The sequence below is a fragment of the Fundulus heteroclitus genome, chromosome 23, assembly GCF_011125445.2.
Source record: "Fundulus heteroclitus isolate FHET01 chromosome 23, MU-UCD_Fhet_4.1, whole genome shotgun sequence".
Classification (NCBI taxonomy): Eukaryota; Metazoa; Chordata; class Actinopteri; order Cyprinodontiformes; family Fundulidae; genus Fundulus; species Fundulus heteroclitus.
Genome location: NC_046383.1, coordinates 24,388,104 through 24,405,541, shown reverse-complemented (window position 1 = coordinate 24,405,541; position 17,438 = coordinate 24,388,104). Strand labels below are relative to the sequence as shown.

General features: G+C 41.6%; 1 protein-coding gene across 1 annotated transcript in view; it reads right to left on the bottom strand.

The window, feature by feature from the left end:
* Positions 1 to 1,064: 1,064 nt before the first annotated feature.
* nr3c1 (nuclear receptor subfamily 3, group C, member 1 (glucocorticoid receptor)) overlaps positions 1,065 to 17,438 on the bottom strand; it is a 34,035-nt gene continuing 17,661 nt past the window's right edge. The window contains exons 3-9 of the mRNA XM_012856296.3: positions 9,827 to 9,975; positions 9,594 to 9,710; positions 9,210 to 9,491; positions 8,965 to 9,109; positions 7,951 to 8,081; positions 6,811 to 6,968; positions 1,065 to 5,725 (exon numbers count right to left, since the gene is read on the bottom strand). Of these exons, the coding sequence (XP_012711750.1) occupies positions 5,573 to 5,725; positions 6,811 to 6,968; positions 7,951 to 8,081; positions 8,965 to 9,109; positions 9,210 to 9,491; positions 9,594 to 9,710; positions 9,827 to 9,975 (1,135 nt within the window). The 3' untranslated portion in view covers positions 1,065 to 5,572. The remainder of the gene's footprint in view (positions 5,726 to 6,810; positions 6,969 to 7,950; positions 8,082 to 8,964; positions 9,110 to 9,209; positions 9,492 to 9,593; positions 9,711 to 9,826; positions 9,976 to 17,438) is intronic.

The following is a 17,438-nucleotide window of genomic DNA, read 5'->3' as shown; positions in this document are numbered from 1 at the left end:
AAGTTCACACGAGCGAGCAGAAATGGGTCCACACCACAGCGGGAGCGAGGCCACAAGCGCACAAAGGGCGTACAGTCAAGTGTGTATTATATTGGGGCCTGCACGTGTAAAGCATCAAAAATGCACGTGGAGAGTCGTTTATACACGTGTGAATTAAACAAAAATGCTTGTATGAGTATCTATTGGGTGTGTTCCCTTTTGGTTCCTCCCACAGTCCAAAAACATGACTGTTCGGTTAATTGGCCTCTCTAAATTCTTAGGTGTGAGTGTGTGCATGAATGGTTGTTTGTCCTGTTTGTCTCTGTGTTGCCCTGCAGCAGACTGGCGACCTGTCCAGGGTGAACCCCGCCTCTCGCCCAGTGAAACACTGGAGATAGGCACCAGCACCCCTCATGACCTCAGTAGGAATAAGCATGTAGGAAAATAAATGGATGGATGGTTCCCTTTTGGCAGAATCCTGAGTCCAAATGCCGTAGTGTACTGATACAGAGATTAAATTACACACAAGTGGATTGACTGGATGGAATTTTATTTAGGGGTATTTGACTAAAGGGGGTTTAAAAGAAAAGACATGCCAAACTACTCAGATTTCTATCTGCCAGACAATTTGAAAACCATGCATCGTTTTTCAGCACTTCACAATGCTCTACCTAATACATATATACCTAAAATATTAGAAATACATTGAATCTGTGATTTGTATGAGAAAATTAGAAAAAAAAGTTCATGGGATATAAATATTTCCACAAGATATGAGTTGCTTCTCTTACCTAAACCTTTCTTTATCAAAGATATTTAACAAAAGATTATGCTCGGTCTTCCAAAGGATTAACTGGTGTGTGTGTTTGGTTTTTACCTAAAGAAACAGACACGATTCTGACTGGTTACCTGTTTTTATGTTTTGCTTCTTTAAAACGTGCCGAGGTTCAGTTTCTGCGGATCCAACCAGGCGTCAGATGAAAAAATAAATGATCTGATCAGCCAGAAGTGGAACCTTACCACGAGCCGACCACGTCCAACGCTCAGAGTCACGGCGCTAACGACAGAAGCAGCACACAAACACATATGGTTCGACCTTTAATCGATAAGAGGAAAAAGATCAACGAGTCACGCTACAGAGGAGAAATAATACAGAGGGTGGGTACTGAAAAACCATCTGAAGACAAATACACCACATGTTCTTTACAATGGATTATATGTACATATTAAACTTGTTTTAAGCAAAACAAACCAGGGAAAAAAAAAAAAAAAAAAGTTTTTTTTTTTTTTGATTTTCCGAGAAAACATACACCAGTGAAACGTGATCCGCCCTTTGTTAGTCTCAATGTCTCTGTCTGCATATGTTTTATACAAAATAGACTTTCAAACAATATTTGGGTAGTGCAATTTCTTAGATTCAAGCTGGTTGATTACTTTCACAAACAGTTTTGTGTATGAAAAAAAGCCCGAGTCCTATCCTATTCACAGTATTACACAATTTGACCAAAGACTTGTAAAAAAAAAAAAAAGAAAAAGAAATAAAAAGAAATAAGGGGACAAATAAAAATAAAACCTGCTTAGAAGACCTGTACATTTGTCATGTCGGAGCGTCGTCGCTTACGCTGACATTATGTGTAATCGGTCACCTTTGGTCACCTTGTACTCAAACACCAAACGGGTGGTTTGTGTGAGTCTGATTACAATTTTCCTGAATATTCCCCCTCCCCCCCAAGAAAATCTGGCCTGCAGAGATAAAAGGTAGAAGTGAAATCCCCCTGTATGAAAGTTAGCTTATACTGAGTTAAAAAGTATGACAAAAAGGAGGTGACGGTGATAGATTATCTGTCCTTTCTATTGCATATTCAGTTGTGCGCAAAAATGTATAGGAAAGTAAACAGGATACATTTTTGGGCATGATGAGGCAAGTGTGCGATTTCTTCCATATATTCTTATATATATTTATATATACGTATATCTATCTCTTTCTCTCTCTCTCTCTGTCTATATATATATATATATATATATATATATACTTGTAAAGATGACGAGTAGCAGCAGAGATTTGAATACACTGAATGTGAAAGTAACCCTCTAACAGGTAGCGAGGATGGTTTTTCATCTATTCTGGTTAAACCTCAAAGAAAAGCAGAAAGTTTGTCAAGAGTCTACAGACGTATGAGCGGCGGAGGCAGTTTCCTTAAAAAAAACAAAAAAAAAACGTTGCACATCTGTCAACTGATTTTTTTTTTGTCGTTTGTGTTTCTTAAAACAATAAACCACCATAAAACACAGCAGCGGACGCGTACGTGCGAAGCTGTCGTATGCTTTCGGTTCGCCACACCCGTAACGGGAGGCGGACGCTAACCGATAGCATGTGGATCACATCATCTGTTCTGTTTTTGTTTTGAAAACCTGAGCTCTGGCGCAGAGTAAAACATATATAGGTACTTTTTTTTTTCTTTCTGTATTTGGGATAAACATTTAAAAACAGTACGCTTTGCCATATTTCATATTCATATATAAAAGTGAGCACTTGACATATTTCGTTTCTTTCTGACAGCTCACGACATATCATCTACCAATAACAGTTCATACCTAATTTATTAATAACTCTCTATATATCACATTCATAGTAAAACCTTAAAATAAAATAGAAATAAAAATAGATGGGGAGTTAGGAGACACACACACACACACACACACACACACACAGACGACAAGCTACACGAATTAGATGACAAATGCTGCAACGCACTAATCAGAGACACTGAAGGACCCCCACCCCCCCATTTACTGCGTGGGACTGTAGGTCAGGCAGCTCAGAACTTCTTTCCTCCTTCCACCAGATAAGTGTTTTAATGCTTGGACTTGTGTGATAGTAAAAAAAATACTGACCAACTTCCAGCATCCCTGAAAATAGACAAAAAACAGGAGTTTGGCACTGAAAAAAAAAAAAAAAAAAAAACGGTTCCCAGAGAATAAAAAGGATCAGTCCTGCCCGGCTCCCGAGACAGTAATAGGACTGTTTTTCACTGCGATGTGCTAAACTGATGAAAAGTGCTGTAAAAAGGCCAGCGGGGGGGACGGGGGAGGTGGGGGCATGGCTACGTAGCAGACAAACAGGACACATGCAAAGGGTGCAACACACACACACACACACACACACACACACACAAACTTCAGGTTAAGTTGGGCTGCAGAAGGGGCCGTTGTCAGCATCTGTGGTTGGTTTACTGGCTCTACCAAAAGCCTGATCAAAAGTGCTGCATATGCAAGCCGTTAGCTATTCTGTTAAAAAGCACTAGATTAATTTCTGGGGGGGAAACCATCTTATTTGTGTTCTCGCTTAGACTTGAGGTTAATACAGATCATGTCTCTGCAGTCTTCCTGAAGCCTAAAGCCTGAGCATAATTCAGCAGCGGCGGCCCTCAGGGCTGTCGGCTCGGTCTCCTGACGTTCACGCGGTGGACCGTTGTCACGACGATCGCCTCGAACCGCCGCTTGGGCTTTAATGCTGGTTTGACGTCCATTCTACACATAAACGTGTAATGTGCTGGGATTTAAAATACTGTAACAATGGACCAGAATGGATGGCGCTAAAATCTCTTTCGTCATCAAATTTCAAAGCCATGTTTGGCGATAGCAATATTAATAACATAATCTTCACACCTGTGACTGGAAAAGGCTTTTTAAAATTATCTTGATGCCAAATTATGTCAAATTTGCCTAATATATATGAGTCCAAAAACTTTTTTATATATATATAGATATATTACTTTAAAATCAAGCATGAGGAAAACTTGATCATTATTTGATTACATCAAACTCTAAATATTAATGTACTGTTATTCACAATAAAGCAACTCTTTAGCAAAGTATGGTGCAGATCCAAGCAGGATCATCACCATACAAGCTGGAAGAGTCCCGATTTTTTTCTCATCTCAGTGAACAAAAGGAGAGCTAAGTGCTTTGTTTCATTTGGGCAATTTTTTTTATGTTTAGGCTGAGCTTAGGCTTCATTTTTATGGCAGAGACATGACAGCAGTATCAATCTGTTTCCCCCCTTCCCCAAATTTTAGCTATTCCTTAAACAAAAACAAAACATATGCAGTTCAAGAAAAAAGAAAAAAAAAATGTACCCAAAGCCAAATTCTTATAGAGTAACAGATATACTGCAGGGGAAGAGTCTTTAGAGGAATTATGACTATCAATACCGAAATGATTGTTGAAAATAAAGAAAAGAGAAAAAGGTGGAGGACGGTTATTTTCTAACCACTTTTAGCTATAATAAATCTACAGATATTAGTACCCCCGAATATCAAAAACGACAAACTTGCAAGCACAACAATACATGCCCTTTTCACTTGTGATTGACAAACGCATGTATCCATCACATATTTTCTAATAATTAGACTACTGGGGCATTAAAAAAAAAAAAGTCCACACTTTCCACCTTAAGTCTTCCTCGACTCGCAAGACTTGATACAAAACAACAAACTTATCTTTCACAGTCTCTTAAAGCCTTTCGCAGAGCGCTCGCGTCGCACTGAACGCCGCCGGTGTCTGCGCGGGTCCGATCGTGAGGAAAAGGGGAGCAGGCTAGATATCGTTTCTTAGCAGGAGCGACACTTCTACACACAGAGGATGGAGCGAGCTGCCATTTGTAGAGATAAACAGCCACCAGAAAAAACAGGAAAGCTGCGACTGCGTGTAATATAAAAAAGTACAATCAACTCAGAATGAAGGTAGATGACGAGAAGGTTGAAGTAGAGCAGGAAAAAAAATGGCTTGGATGATATTCGAAGCAAAAAAGGCACATCTTTTTCCCTTTTGTAGTTGACATGTAAACCTGGAAGAGGTCTGCTTGTGGGAGGACTCGTTCTTCAGCTGACAGGCCCACGCACAACTTTATATGTTCATAGTTAATCAAAGCAAATAAAATATGCTTTCGAAAAATCACTAGAAAACTGTATTTTTTTTTGTTTTTTGTTGTTGTTGTATCTGTGCGACTGAAAAAACATTTCCGTTACAACCTCCTATAAAAACGAAAAGTGGAACATAAAAAGCCTACGTAATAGAGGAGCGCGTTATTTCCGATTTGTTACCGTCTTCGGTAACGACGACCTGGAAAAGTGTATAAACTGCTGCTTTGAAAATGTAGAAAATACTATCAGAACCTTTTTATATATAGATATTTGCTGTATCTATTTCAGATATCGCTCTGAATTTCAAGGTAAGACACCTGAGACGACATTAACGTTAGCCTATTTCTCTTTGCCGTTAGCTTTACAAACACTTCCTACTTGTTATTAGACTCTACATCTTAGACTGATCGACACGGCGAAGCGTCTTGTGCTCGCGATCCGGTTCCTATACAAGCATCGCCCTCCCCTCCCCTCCCCCCTCCCCCCCCCTGACACAAGACCCGTCCGCCGACTTTCACGGAGATGCGTACTCGCTGCTGTTAAAATGCCGTTTTCCCTGCTGGCGTGAAGTCCGTTGCTCCTTTGCGAAGGGGTGGGGAGGTTTTGTCGGGCTGGTGAGGTGACGTGGTGGGAGTTTAAGGCATTGTTGCTGCTACGGGGGAAAACAGTCACTTCTGGTGGAAGAGGAGAGGCTTGACGCTCCCGGCCTTGAATTTTGGTAGCTGATTGCTGATGAGCTCCGCCAGCATCTCGGGGAACTCCACGCTCAGGAATTTGTTCACGAAGGTGTAGAAGCAGAAGCTGAGCAATCCACTCCCCATCTGCAGACACACGACAGGACAGCGTCAGCCAGCGGATCCCCGCTGAACACGCGGGGAACCGTGCACTCAACGTTTTCTACATTTTGTCACCTTCAATGGCTTTTATGTGACGGATCAACAAAAAAGTAAAGTGTCCCGCCCCCTTTACTCTGATACCAATACTTGTTATTCCAAAAAAGTAAAAAAAAACAAAAAAACAAGTGGACTTTTTTCCGAAGTTTGAAGCAAAACTTCGGAAAAAAGTCCACTTGTTTTTTTTTTTTTTTTTGGAATGACCATGACCTGGGTGACTTATTAATCTCTAAAAATATACAAAATCTCAATAACAGAGCGTCTTTAGAGCCGCTATCACAATTTTGCATGTTTAGCTCTCCATCAGTATGAGCCAGGGTTGTAATTAAATGTTCAAATGCTTTACTACAATCAGTGCTGTTTTTTTTCTTCCCCTCCTTGAGAAAAAGACAATAATAAATAACATTAAAATTTTTTTTGGGATTTATATGACGACACACAGCCAGTTTAATTCCTCTGAGCTCCTGATCAGAAGCCAGGATAGCTGCCATGACACATTGTTGGATGAAGCGGCTGCCGGTAATTAAACTCCTGTCGTGACATGTTAAAGAAAATCACCACAGGATAATCTAGACGCGGCGCACATCTGTTTTAATTAATGGAAAGCCGTGCTGCCAGACTTACATGGGTATCTCCCCCCTATAAACACAGAGAAAAAAAAACCAGCACACAATTTTTTAACTGTAGGTGAATGATGGTTAAACTGGAAAAACCTGCACTGGTCAGAGTAAGATGGCACTGGCTGCAGTTGCAGAGCCTCATAAACATTATATCAAGGTTGGTTGGAGTGTAACGTTGCTTTCCGCATATATGCGAAGGAAAAAAAAAAACTGTGAAATTCCCAAAAGCTGAAGTTATTGTAGAAAAGTTGTCTAAACTGTTAACTATGCCATCCATCTTGAATAATTAAAGATGGTTTACGGACTCCAGAGAGATTAAAAAGCAGCCAATGATCAGTAGGTTGATTCTCTCTACAGCCGACATGAACCCGGACGTTCTGTCTGCGCCCGTACCTCGTGCATGGAGTCCAGTAGCTTGGTGAGCTGGTAGAAACGCTGCCAGTTCTGGCTGGAGTTCTCCTCACGCTTCACTATGGCTTTTCCCAGCTCTTTGATGTAGGACATCCGGATCTCATCGAACACCGCCTGGCTCTTCAGGCCGTCCTTAGGCACTGTGGGAGAGCGCGGCACACAAAGTAAACACCAGAGGCAGGGGACTTACTTTTACAAGTGATTTTTTTTTCTTTTAGATATGACAAATATAGATAGATAGATATATAGAGAGATAAATATAATATAGAACTAAATATAATGGGATTGTACTGTTTATATGTTTATAAATTAATCTGATAATAATGTGCGTGTATATGCACCTGGCTTTAGTCAGAATAGAACAACTCTGACATGCGCGGTTATCAAATTCCCCTAAAAATCCACAAAGCAGCAGTGTATGAGTTTCTGTGTCTCCTGGGTGGACTTGCGCCAGGTTCTAATCACGGTGGAAATATTACTGAATAAATAACAGTTTTGAGCTCTTTTAATGTTTCCAACAGAAAGATTTATCGGGATCTGGACAGTTTTGTGGTTCCCGACGCATTTATGCCACTCAACAACGCAGAAAAACGTCACGTTTACATCGGCTGCACATGAGCACTCAGGTCAGCTTGCCACATTTGGAATAACTAGATCTTGACAAGCGTTTATATCTATGTTGATCAGATATTAATTGGCATAAACCCTCCCTCTCATTAGGATTACAATTTCATTGTGATTGATTGAGCTAAATCCAATCACAATATTGCGATTGGCTTGTTTACATGACGCATTTTTATTCCCATAGACACTACTTACTGCTCACTACTTATTTTTGTCCATGTAAATGTAGCTAATGATGCAGTGGAGCATTGTGGGAAGTTTTAGGTGAAGCATTGGATCAAAGTTATCGATGTTTTTCACATTGTACACAGGCAGAGGATTTTATACGTATAACACAAACAATATAGGTAAATATCGGTAATTGGCAACTGCATTGACATTGGCCTGTTTTTCATAGCGGTGCATCCCTAGTTAAGGGGGAAGAACCCTTTTAGAGTGTACTCTAGATTATTGTGTGCATGTGTTGAGGAGCGGGCAGTTCAGGTACAAACGTCTGACCTGTGCTGAGCAGCAGCAGGACCTTCATGCACAGGTACTCCTCGTGGGAAACCTGCAGCCGGACAAACTCGCTGGAAATCTTCAGCATCTGCTCGAACTGCTCGGCCATGTAGGGCAGCTTCATCCGCTCCCTGGTGGGTTCAAACAGAAGCTGTGTTAAAAAAAAAAAAAGGACACAAACTGTCTCCCTCCATTAGTTCCACGTTTGATTGGAGGGGTGAGTCTAATCTGACCGGAATCTGCATGTTTTTTCTGTCTTATATAAAAACAAACCAACTTCTTTGCCACTTTTATTTTTTATTTATGGAACAGAGAAAAAGCAGCAAAGAACATAATGAGATATTAATCATGAGCACATTAACTTTCATGTGTGACAAAGATAAAAATAGACTCGTCATGCAGCGTTTGGAGACAGCTCAGTGCTCTCTGAGTGCCATCATGTTTGTTTCAAAAGGATGAACCTCTTCTTTTTGTTTTTTTTATACTGATGAAAGCTAAATGACAGAAAGCTGCACAATGGACCAGAACAACAACAACAACAACAAAAAAACCTGCAGCCTAGCTCAGTGGCGGCTTGTTGTGTCTCTGCTCTGTCTTCTGTAACCCCAGTCGGTCGAGGCAGATGACCGTTCATACTGAGCCCGGTTCTGCCGGAGGTTTTTCCTTCCCGTTAATGGGGAGTTTTCCTTCCCACTGTCGCTTCCTGCTTGCTCAGTATGAGGGATTGCTGCAAAGCCATGGACAATGCAGACGACTCTCCCTGTCGCTCTACGCTTCTCCAGGAGTGAATGCTGCTTGTCGGGACTTTGAAGCAATCAACTGGTTCCCTTATTTAGGAAATTTTTGACCAATCTGTATAATATGATTGATTTTGACTTTGTAAAGTGCCTCGAGATGACATGTTTCATGAATTGGCGCTATATAAATAAAATTGAATTGAATTTAATTAAATGTTGAAAGCAAACCACTCGATCTTTTGGTCGTTCGGGTATCTGAACTCTGTGCAGCGCTTACTCGTTGACGACGAGGTCTGGCGCGAAGCAGAGCATGTTGCCGTTGCACTGCTGGTAGGACCTCCATCCCAGGCCGAAAGACATGAGGAAAAGCCAGGAGCACTGCAGCAGGGTCATCTGGTCGTCCAGGTGCAGGTTCCTGAACCCTGATGGGAGGAAAACGTAGAGCGATTCAGCTGAAACGCACCACACTGAGGTGCATGGTGCGACGTATGTGATGTCAAAGCGTTGCACATCACCACTCACCTGGCAGAGCCTTGGCCCACTTCACAGCGGAGATGACCTGTCGCCCACCCAGCCTGTTCAGCGTGGTCATGAGGCGCGTGGAGGTGTCGGGCAGCGTGCCGTCGTAGCCGGCGTAGATGGTGTCCGGCTCTATGGCCTTCAGCAGGGACAGCATGGTGGGGACCAGCTGAGGCATGCACTTGGGCACCAGGGAGCGAGCCTCGACCGGCGGCGAAGGCATCATCTCCGGGGGGTTGCTGTTCTGGCTGCCCTTTAGGCGATTCAGCTTCTTGGTTTTGCGAGCTTTGGGGACGGAAACACAGGGATGCATGGGTAGAAAAGGAGTCGGGTCATGCGCAGATCAAAGAAAGTCGGCGATCGAAAGGCTTAGAGGTTTAATTGTACCTTCCAGGTTCATGCCCGCCATCAGACATTTGCGGAAGCGGCAGGCCGGGCAGTTCTTTCGCCTGATTTTGTCTATAATGCAGTCGTTCCTCCCAGCACACAGGTAATTATGCTGGCCTGAGGCGTTAAAAAAAAGAAAGGTAGATATATTCCCTTCTCAACAACAACAACAACATTTCAGTCAGTATGCAGCCAAAACCAAATGCAAATGAGCAACGCTGACGTCTTCGCACCTTCCACGGCTCTCTTGAAGAAGACCTTGCAGCTGCCGCAGGTGAGGACTCCATAATGGCAGCCTGACGCCTCGTCGGAGCACACCAGGCAGATTTTATGAGTGCCGCTCTTCCCCTGCGTCGTCGATGTTGGCGTGGCCCCGTCCTGTCTGGAGATGGAAACGGAAAATGAGAAACGATAAGTAGAGCTGGGCGATAAATCGATTTAATTGATTAATTCGAATTTACAATTCTTTAAGATTTCATTTTTGGAAAATCTGGATTTTATTTTCCCAATACACTCATTGGGTTTCCATGAAGAGAACAGCATGTGATGCTGGATATATGTTTAGGCAAAATTATTGTCAAAATATTGTTAAGTAGAAACTTTTTTTTTTACCATAATACGAGGTACTTCATTTACTTATTTACTTTTTTTTCAAACTTAGTTTGAAGTTCACAAGTGCACTGAAGCCTGTTCTTAGCTCAATGTGTAGTATACCACTAGCAGCAAATGTTTTGTTATATTTTCATTGTTTATAATGGCACTGCTGCCATCTTGTTTTACAAGCATGTTTCACAGGTTGTTTTTAGTTACACTTTGAATTCAGGTCAACTCCCTGACAAAATGCTTGCCAAAAAAAGCAAAGTTTTAAAATAATTTTTAACTTTTTATGAAACAAAAAGGAGGAAAAAAAAATCGATTAATCGGACTTGGTATGATAAAATCGGAGATTTATTTTTTAATCCATATCGCCCAGCCCTAAGGATAAGGACATTCAGCAGCTGAAAGCACAAAAACCCTCAAAGGAAAGTGTGGATATTTATACCTACAGGCCGACTCTAAATTCTCCCAGAAAATACACAGATAAACAGACAAACTTCACATGCAGAAGGAGGAAAAAAAAAAAAAAAAGGTACTTTTTGTTGATGTAACGGTAATATGTGGGGATCTGTGGTCACATTTACATCCAGCGGTTTTTGTGAACCAACCCGCCTTCCTTTGACTGAACCACAAGTATTTCCAGTCCCAGTCCACGCTCGGTTAGGGGGCGCATTTGCCCCACGCTGCCACTAGGGGATGTCAGGCTTTGCTGCAACCATGCACCAAACGTCAACACCCCTTTCAAGCCCAGCGGTCAGAGCGAAAACAACCACACTGAAAGGATATGGAGTCTCTGACATACAATACGGTGCATGCCTGGGTGTGTGTGCATGTAACCTCAATAAGGGACTTTTTTTTTTTTTTTTTTTGCACTTTTGTACAAAGTCTTTGACTGTGTTACATACAAACAAGCCGCCACTGAGCTGAGAACACACTATTATCAAATATATGATAAGCCTGATATGACATATGAAAATTAGAATGGCACCGCTGTATAAATGTTATTCAGTGAATGTAGATTTCTTTCCAGCCTGATCCTGTTGACTAATTATCTTAATGTCTTCTCTCTTCAGACAAATTACATTTCTTTTTTTGCAGCTTTCAGTACATTCATTCACAACTTCACATGTTCATAAAGATTTTTTTATGTAGCTCACAAAAACAAAGCAGCATTAAAGTTAAGGTGAGCACAGATGGCAGAAGCCGCTGTACAACTCAATAAAATAACACTTCCTACTCAATATTTGAATATACCTATTAATATGTCTTCCTTGTGTGATTGTGATCTTACGGGTACGAGTTTTCCAAAACAAACAAAGTCTCCAGCGTTTACCACGTTGTTTTATAATGAGAGGAGAGGCATGGAGAGAGACCGTATTGGTTGATGCAGCTTCTGGTGTGACCGAGGCTCTGGTTCGGGCCGCCTTAAGACAGTCATGAAATTTCACTGCAGAAAGGAAACTAAAAGTAAGCAAAATTTTCTTGAAATGAGTGTATTTGTCCTTGATTTGAGCAGGCAAGTTAAACGATCTGCCAATGGAATAAGACTTTTGCACTTAAAATAGGAACAACTCCTCTCCATCATCTTATTTCAAGTGCTGTATTTCTAATTATCTTATTTTAGGTGTAAAAATACACGTTCCACTGGTAGATAATCTTATTCACCGGCTCAAATCAAGAACAAATGCACTCGTTTCAAGAACATTTTTTACTTTTAGTTCCCTTTATACAGTGTTGAAATAAAAAGATTTATTTATGATCCGCTTTAGGTCAAGAACTGAACCCTGAACACTGCTGACCTCCTAGCCTAAAAATGGGACGCCTGCTGTGCCGTGGGCCTCCTGAGCTAAATAAGGCAGGAGAGCCTTTCTGTAAGCACAGTCCATGTTAAATACACTTTACCTTTTACAAAACACGATCAAAGGGTCATATCAAAACAGAGAAGACGCAAGCTAACGTTAGATTGTGACGCCATTAAAATCCTCTCTACTCAAAAAGACCCTGAGCAGAAGCGAGCAGTGAGCTCAAAGAAGACTTTGTGCCGAGCCAGATAATCCTCTCCAAATAAGAGATAAAGCTGTTTGTACAAAGTATCAATTTTATCAATTAAAAAGAGCAACAGGAGCAAATGTCTGTGCGACGGCTCAACATCGCCGGTTAGTCATTTACGGATGAGCCATAAAATATTCATACTCCGGTCAGGTTTTGATCTAAAACTATTTTCAACAAAAAAAAGATTGTTTCTGACAGGAAATGAGACGGGACTCTGTCATGAGATAATAAAACAAAGTGATAGCAGTAGTAATTTAAATCTGTGAAGAAAACTGGCATGTTGAGAAATATTCAAAGGCTTTGCAATAATCTTAGGAAAAATCTTAATTGGCGTCACAGAAATCAGAGCCTTCTTACAACCGCTGAGCAGCTTTTACACGTCTTCTCTGGTTCTTTAGAGACTGATCTTTGGAGATGAGCTCCGAGTCTCTGACATAAAAAACTTTAGATATTCTATGAGATTTAACATTTTTATATACAACCTTACAAAAATGGTGACTTTTTTAAAGCGCGTTTTGCTTTTTCCAATTGAAATCTGTTGATGATTTACTCCATGTTAGAAATGACGTAAATCAGCCGCACTGTTAGACACTTTTTAGGTGGAATGAAAAACAGCTACACTGAATTTAATGCAAAGATACTAACTGAATAAACAGAATTTTAAAAAGCACTGTATTTATTACATTGTTTTTATTGTTTTTTATGTATTTGTGCCACTACAGGCCTGTTAATGAAAGTAGGCTGACAGGAAGGCGTCTGAGAGAGAGAGAGGGAAGACGGCCGCTTCGAGCACTAAGGCCTCCACATCTGGGGCGTGCCTTGTTTCCTTTTTTTTTTTTTTTTAAATATGACATTTCATGGCCTAAAGATGGTGGACTCGGGTCTGTCGATGCGTGACAGAAATATGGATACGGTGAAAACGAAAGCGGGTAATAAAAGAAAAGCAAACACGCTGGCAGAGTATGAAAACAAAGAAAGGTGCTGAAAATGTCCGCGGCTCCAGGAATGTAAAGCAGCTCTTTGGTGGGCTGAGATTCAGGAGGGTACGGCTGAACGGAGGCTGGAGGCTTCGTTCTCAGTCTTTTTGTTTTTCTAGTCACTGCCGTTAGTTCTCCTGATACACTTTCATTCCGACTTGTTGCACTGCAAAAAACGGATCTAGAAATAAGCAAAATGTTCTTAAAATCTGTGTATTTATCCTTGATTTGAGCAGGTAAATAAGATTATCTGCCAATGGAATGAGTATTTTGACCCCTAAAATAAGATAATTAGACATACTGCACATGAAATAAGATGATTGAGATGAATTGCTCCTATTTTAAGTGCAAAATTCTTATTCCATTGGCAAATCATCTTCTTTACCTGCTCAAATCAAGGACAAATACACAGATTTTAAGAACATTTAACTTATTTCTAGCTCCGTTTTTGCAGTGTGCCCCTCTCCAGACGAAGGTGCACCGGGCTGTTGCACGAGACAACTCGTCAGGCGTCCAAATGACCGACGGACTTCCACTTTATCTTTGCGTGTAACAGAACTCATTTGGGGATCTTTTGGATGTTTGATCATGTTAGTTGCTTACGATCAAAGGCGGAAATCACAAGCAACAAGAGACAGACGGAGACGATGATGATGGCAGAGGAAATGAAAAGGGGGGTAACCAGTCTGTCCTCCTCTCAGTCACTGAGGTAATGTCGACAGGTCGGCTTTGCTGCAGGGCTTTAGGCTGCCGCCTCAGATCCTATTACCCCACTCACAATACAACAACAACAACAACAACAACAACAAGTGCGCACTGAGAGAAGTCGCTGCTATCCAGCGCGCGCTCAAACCTCAAATCAAGCGGCTCACGTCCAACTATCCCATCAGACACAGAGTCACGGCTCTGTCTTTGTGGACTGTCAGAGACAAAGCGCTCAGAGCTGCAGAGCACTGCGGTGAGACCAGATTTCCTCTTTCAGAAGCCGTCTGTATGAGTTAACGCTCGCTGTCAACAGGAAGCTCTTGCATTCCCTGGGAGTTTACTATCGGTCAGAAGATCACAGCCACCCCGGGGTGGGCCTCCGTTCTGACAGCAACGCCGCGGAGAAACGGGACCGCTGACGTTTATGGGGTCGGATCAATCAGCCTGGAGGTTTATACGGGAAGAAAGGGACCACCAACAATAATGCCAGTGTCCCAGGGCCCTGCTTACCAGTCTGTAATCCCTTTTAGCCCCCAAACGTCATTAGGAAATTAATAGTCCCTGCTCTCATTCGCTCGTTCAGTCCTGGAGCTTTCCCTGATTGGGTCAACCTGCATCCACAGACTTCAATGTGCGTGATTTGGATTTGCTGTGCTAGATAGAGGATAACTGTGAAATGGTAGTAGAGGGATGCGCTTTTTTCACATTTTCCCTACAGGGATAAATCTGAAAAGTGTGGAGTGCATTTGCATTCTATCTCTCTGAGACAATATTCAGTAAAACCCTCTTTTGGCAACATTTACAGTTCAGAGACTTTTTGGCCATAACCCTACAAGCTTTCCAACATCCTGGGAGTAAAACCTGTGATAGTTTTTCTTTGCAAAACAGCCGAAGCTCAAATTAAACAATTCTTTGGTTTGTTGTCCCGCTTGGAGCTGAACCTCCCCTTCAGTTTCATATCTCCTGCAGCCTCTAACGGGTTTTATTCGAGGATTTGCTCTGCATTTAGCTCCATCCTTCCTCCCATCAGCTCAGACCAGCTTTCCCTGTTCCTGCTGAAGAAAAGCATCTTCACAGCGCGCTGCTCTAATATCCACCTAAGGTACTACATGACTGCAATTTAATTCTAATGTGTACTTTTACAATGCTTAAATTCAAGATCAACGTCTTAAAGCCATCCATTTTTGAATGAGTTGAGTTAATCTAAAGTTGATTGATCCTAGCGAACGACTGACGATTAACTGAGAAGCGGCCATTTTCTTAAAAACTCCACGTTTCTCTTTTCTACATTCTTTACAATATGCTAAATTTAAAAAAAGGAACATAATTATATTTGAACACTGTTTCTATGCCAGCTGTATAAAATTTTGAGCGAATCAAACAAAGTTAAAGGTTAACGCAAAAGCAAACCGTAAAAACAGGGTTAAGAATAAATTCAATGGTTCGGGCAACTGAACAGAGCGAGAGCACAAACCGGCTCCCTGATTTGAAAACGGACTTTTTTAATCTTTTTAAGATGATTCCGCTTTTAATGGGCTCATCTTTGTATAAATAACCCTTAACCGAAGTAATTTAAGGCAGCGTGTTTTAAGTCGTGTGCGCGGCTGAACGGGCGATTAGGTGATAACATAAGGAGCGGATTGACTCTTTATATCTTAGCCGCATTTTGCATTCCTGTCATCATTAAACAATTTAAATTAATCTCTACAACAGACCCAGCATTTCTCTACAACTTGTCTGTGGTCTCTATCCGCTTAAGGATGAGCAGTGGCGCCCTCTTCTGGACGGCGGCCACACCACAACGCTTAAACCCGACATTATCGGTTAACCGGACGGAATACATTTCAATCTAATAAACCATCATTCGACAATTAATTGCAAGTCAGTGATTTGTTTGCATGCCACGTTTGATTGCAAAGGTTACCCCCGCCAGCTCTGTGAGCACGCAGAGGAAGGCAGGAGGCGAGCATAAGGAAGCGCTTCTTTCCCCGAGGTCAGGCCAGCCAGAATAGAGAGGGAGGAACTGGTCTGCACGCTCTGAATCATTCTCACACGCAGAATAACAACACAGCCTGAGGGAGGGAGCGAGGAGACAGTCTGACTGTGTTCCAGCCTGAAAACATCTGCCACGCGTGCTCACGAATGCTGAAGAAACGGGCTTTTTCCACGCAGGGATCTCCAAGTGTCAGCGGATAAACGTGGAGACAGAGCTCCCTCTCAGGATGCTTTATGGTCATTGTGTTGGTTAATTTACCCAGGAACCATTAGGAGAGATACACGTGACACTCTGTGCCATTGTCTCCAAAGAACCATTGTGGGTTTTTTTTCCCATCACGCCGTTTTCATGTTACTATTAATATATCCTTAAACTCAATGATTTAAGAGCTTAACTGCATGCTTGTCGTATGTGTCAACGTTCACGTGTGGGAAAAGAGCTGGGTGAGGCATAACTGAGGTTATATAATTTTCCTGTTTGATTTCCCAGCACCCGAAGGTGATGAGACGACACCTGCTGTCAATGGGCCGCTTAAGAAGTCGATTTCCAAAACAACGCCTTTTGATCCGTGGTCTTGTATGTGCAGGTTCCCAGCAGCTATACGAGTTATGCTTTAAAGAACATCCCACTGTTCTTAAAGATTTAAGGTCCTGTTAAAGACATGTCACAGAGAGCGGTGACGTAACAACCGTTTTCTTCAGATGTTTTTGCTACACGGCGTAGAGCGGCGCTGCTGCGCACTGCTGGTCAGCTGCATGAGACACGTCTCCTACGCTTTCCCTTGTTTGCAGCGATGCACAAATTTATCCCCATGGAACCATTTTCAGTCAAAAACAAACAACACGACAGTCACTGTGTGGAAAATTAACTAGGTTTGTTAACACTAACTAAGACTTAGTAAAATACCAAAGGGACACCTAGATTTATGTCTGTAAATCATGTATATAAAAGACTGTTTTGCTAGATAATCCAGTTTTTATGCATCTGATGTCCTCAAGAAGCCCTTTTTAAAATGTATGCTTTCTTCTTTAAGAGCTGAGTCTTCAGTGACATGTAATCAAATACCTAAAAAAAGACTGAAAAGAAGTTATAAATAATTTTTTTTTATCAGAACTTTCATTATCACAATGGATACCATATAATATTATGATAATACTTTAAGTCCATAAATGGTAAATAGACTGAATTCATATAGAGCTTTTCTAGTCATACTGACCAGCGTGCACTGGAGCCACGTTCACCCAATCACATTCACTCACCCATACACAACTTGGGGTTCAGTGCCTTGCCCATGTGATTAATGGAAGCTGGAACTGAACCCACAACCGTGCGATCAGAAGATTGCCCGCCCCTACTTCTGTTACTCTAAAAACAATAAAACATTTTAAATTACCGTATTTTTCACACTATAAGTCGCACTTTTTTTCATAGTTCCTGCGACTTATATATCAAATGTAAATCATGCTGACCGTGAACCAAGGAGTAAACATTACCGTCTATAGCCAGAAGAGGGCACTC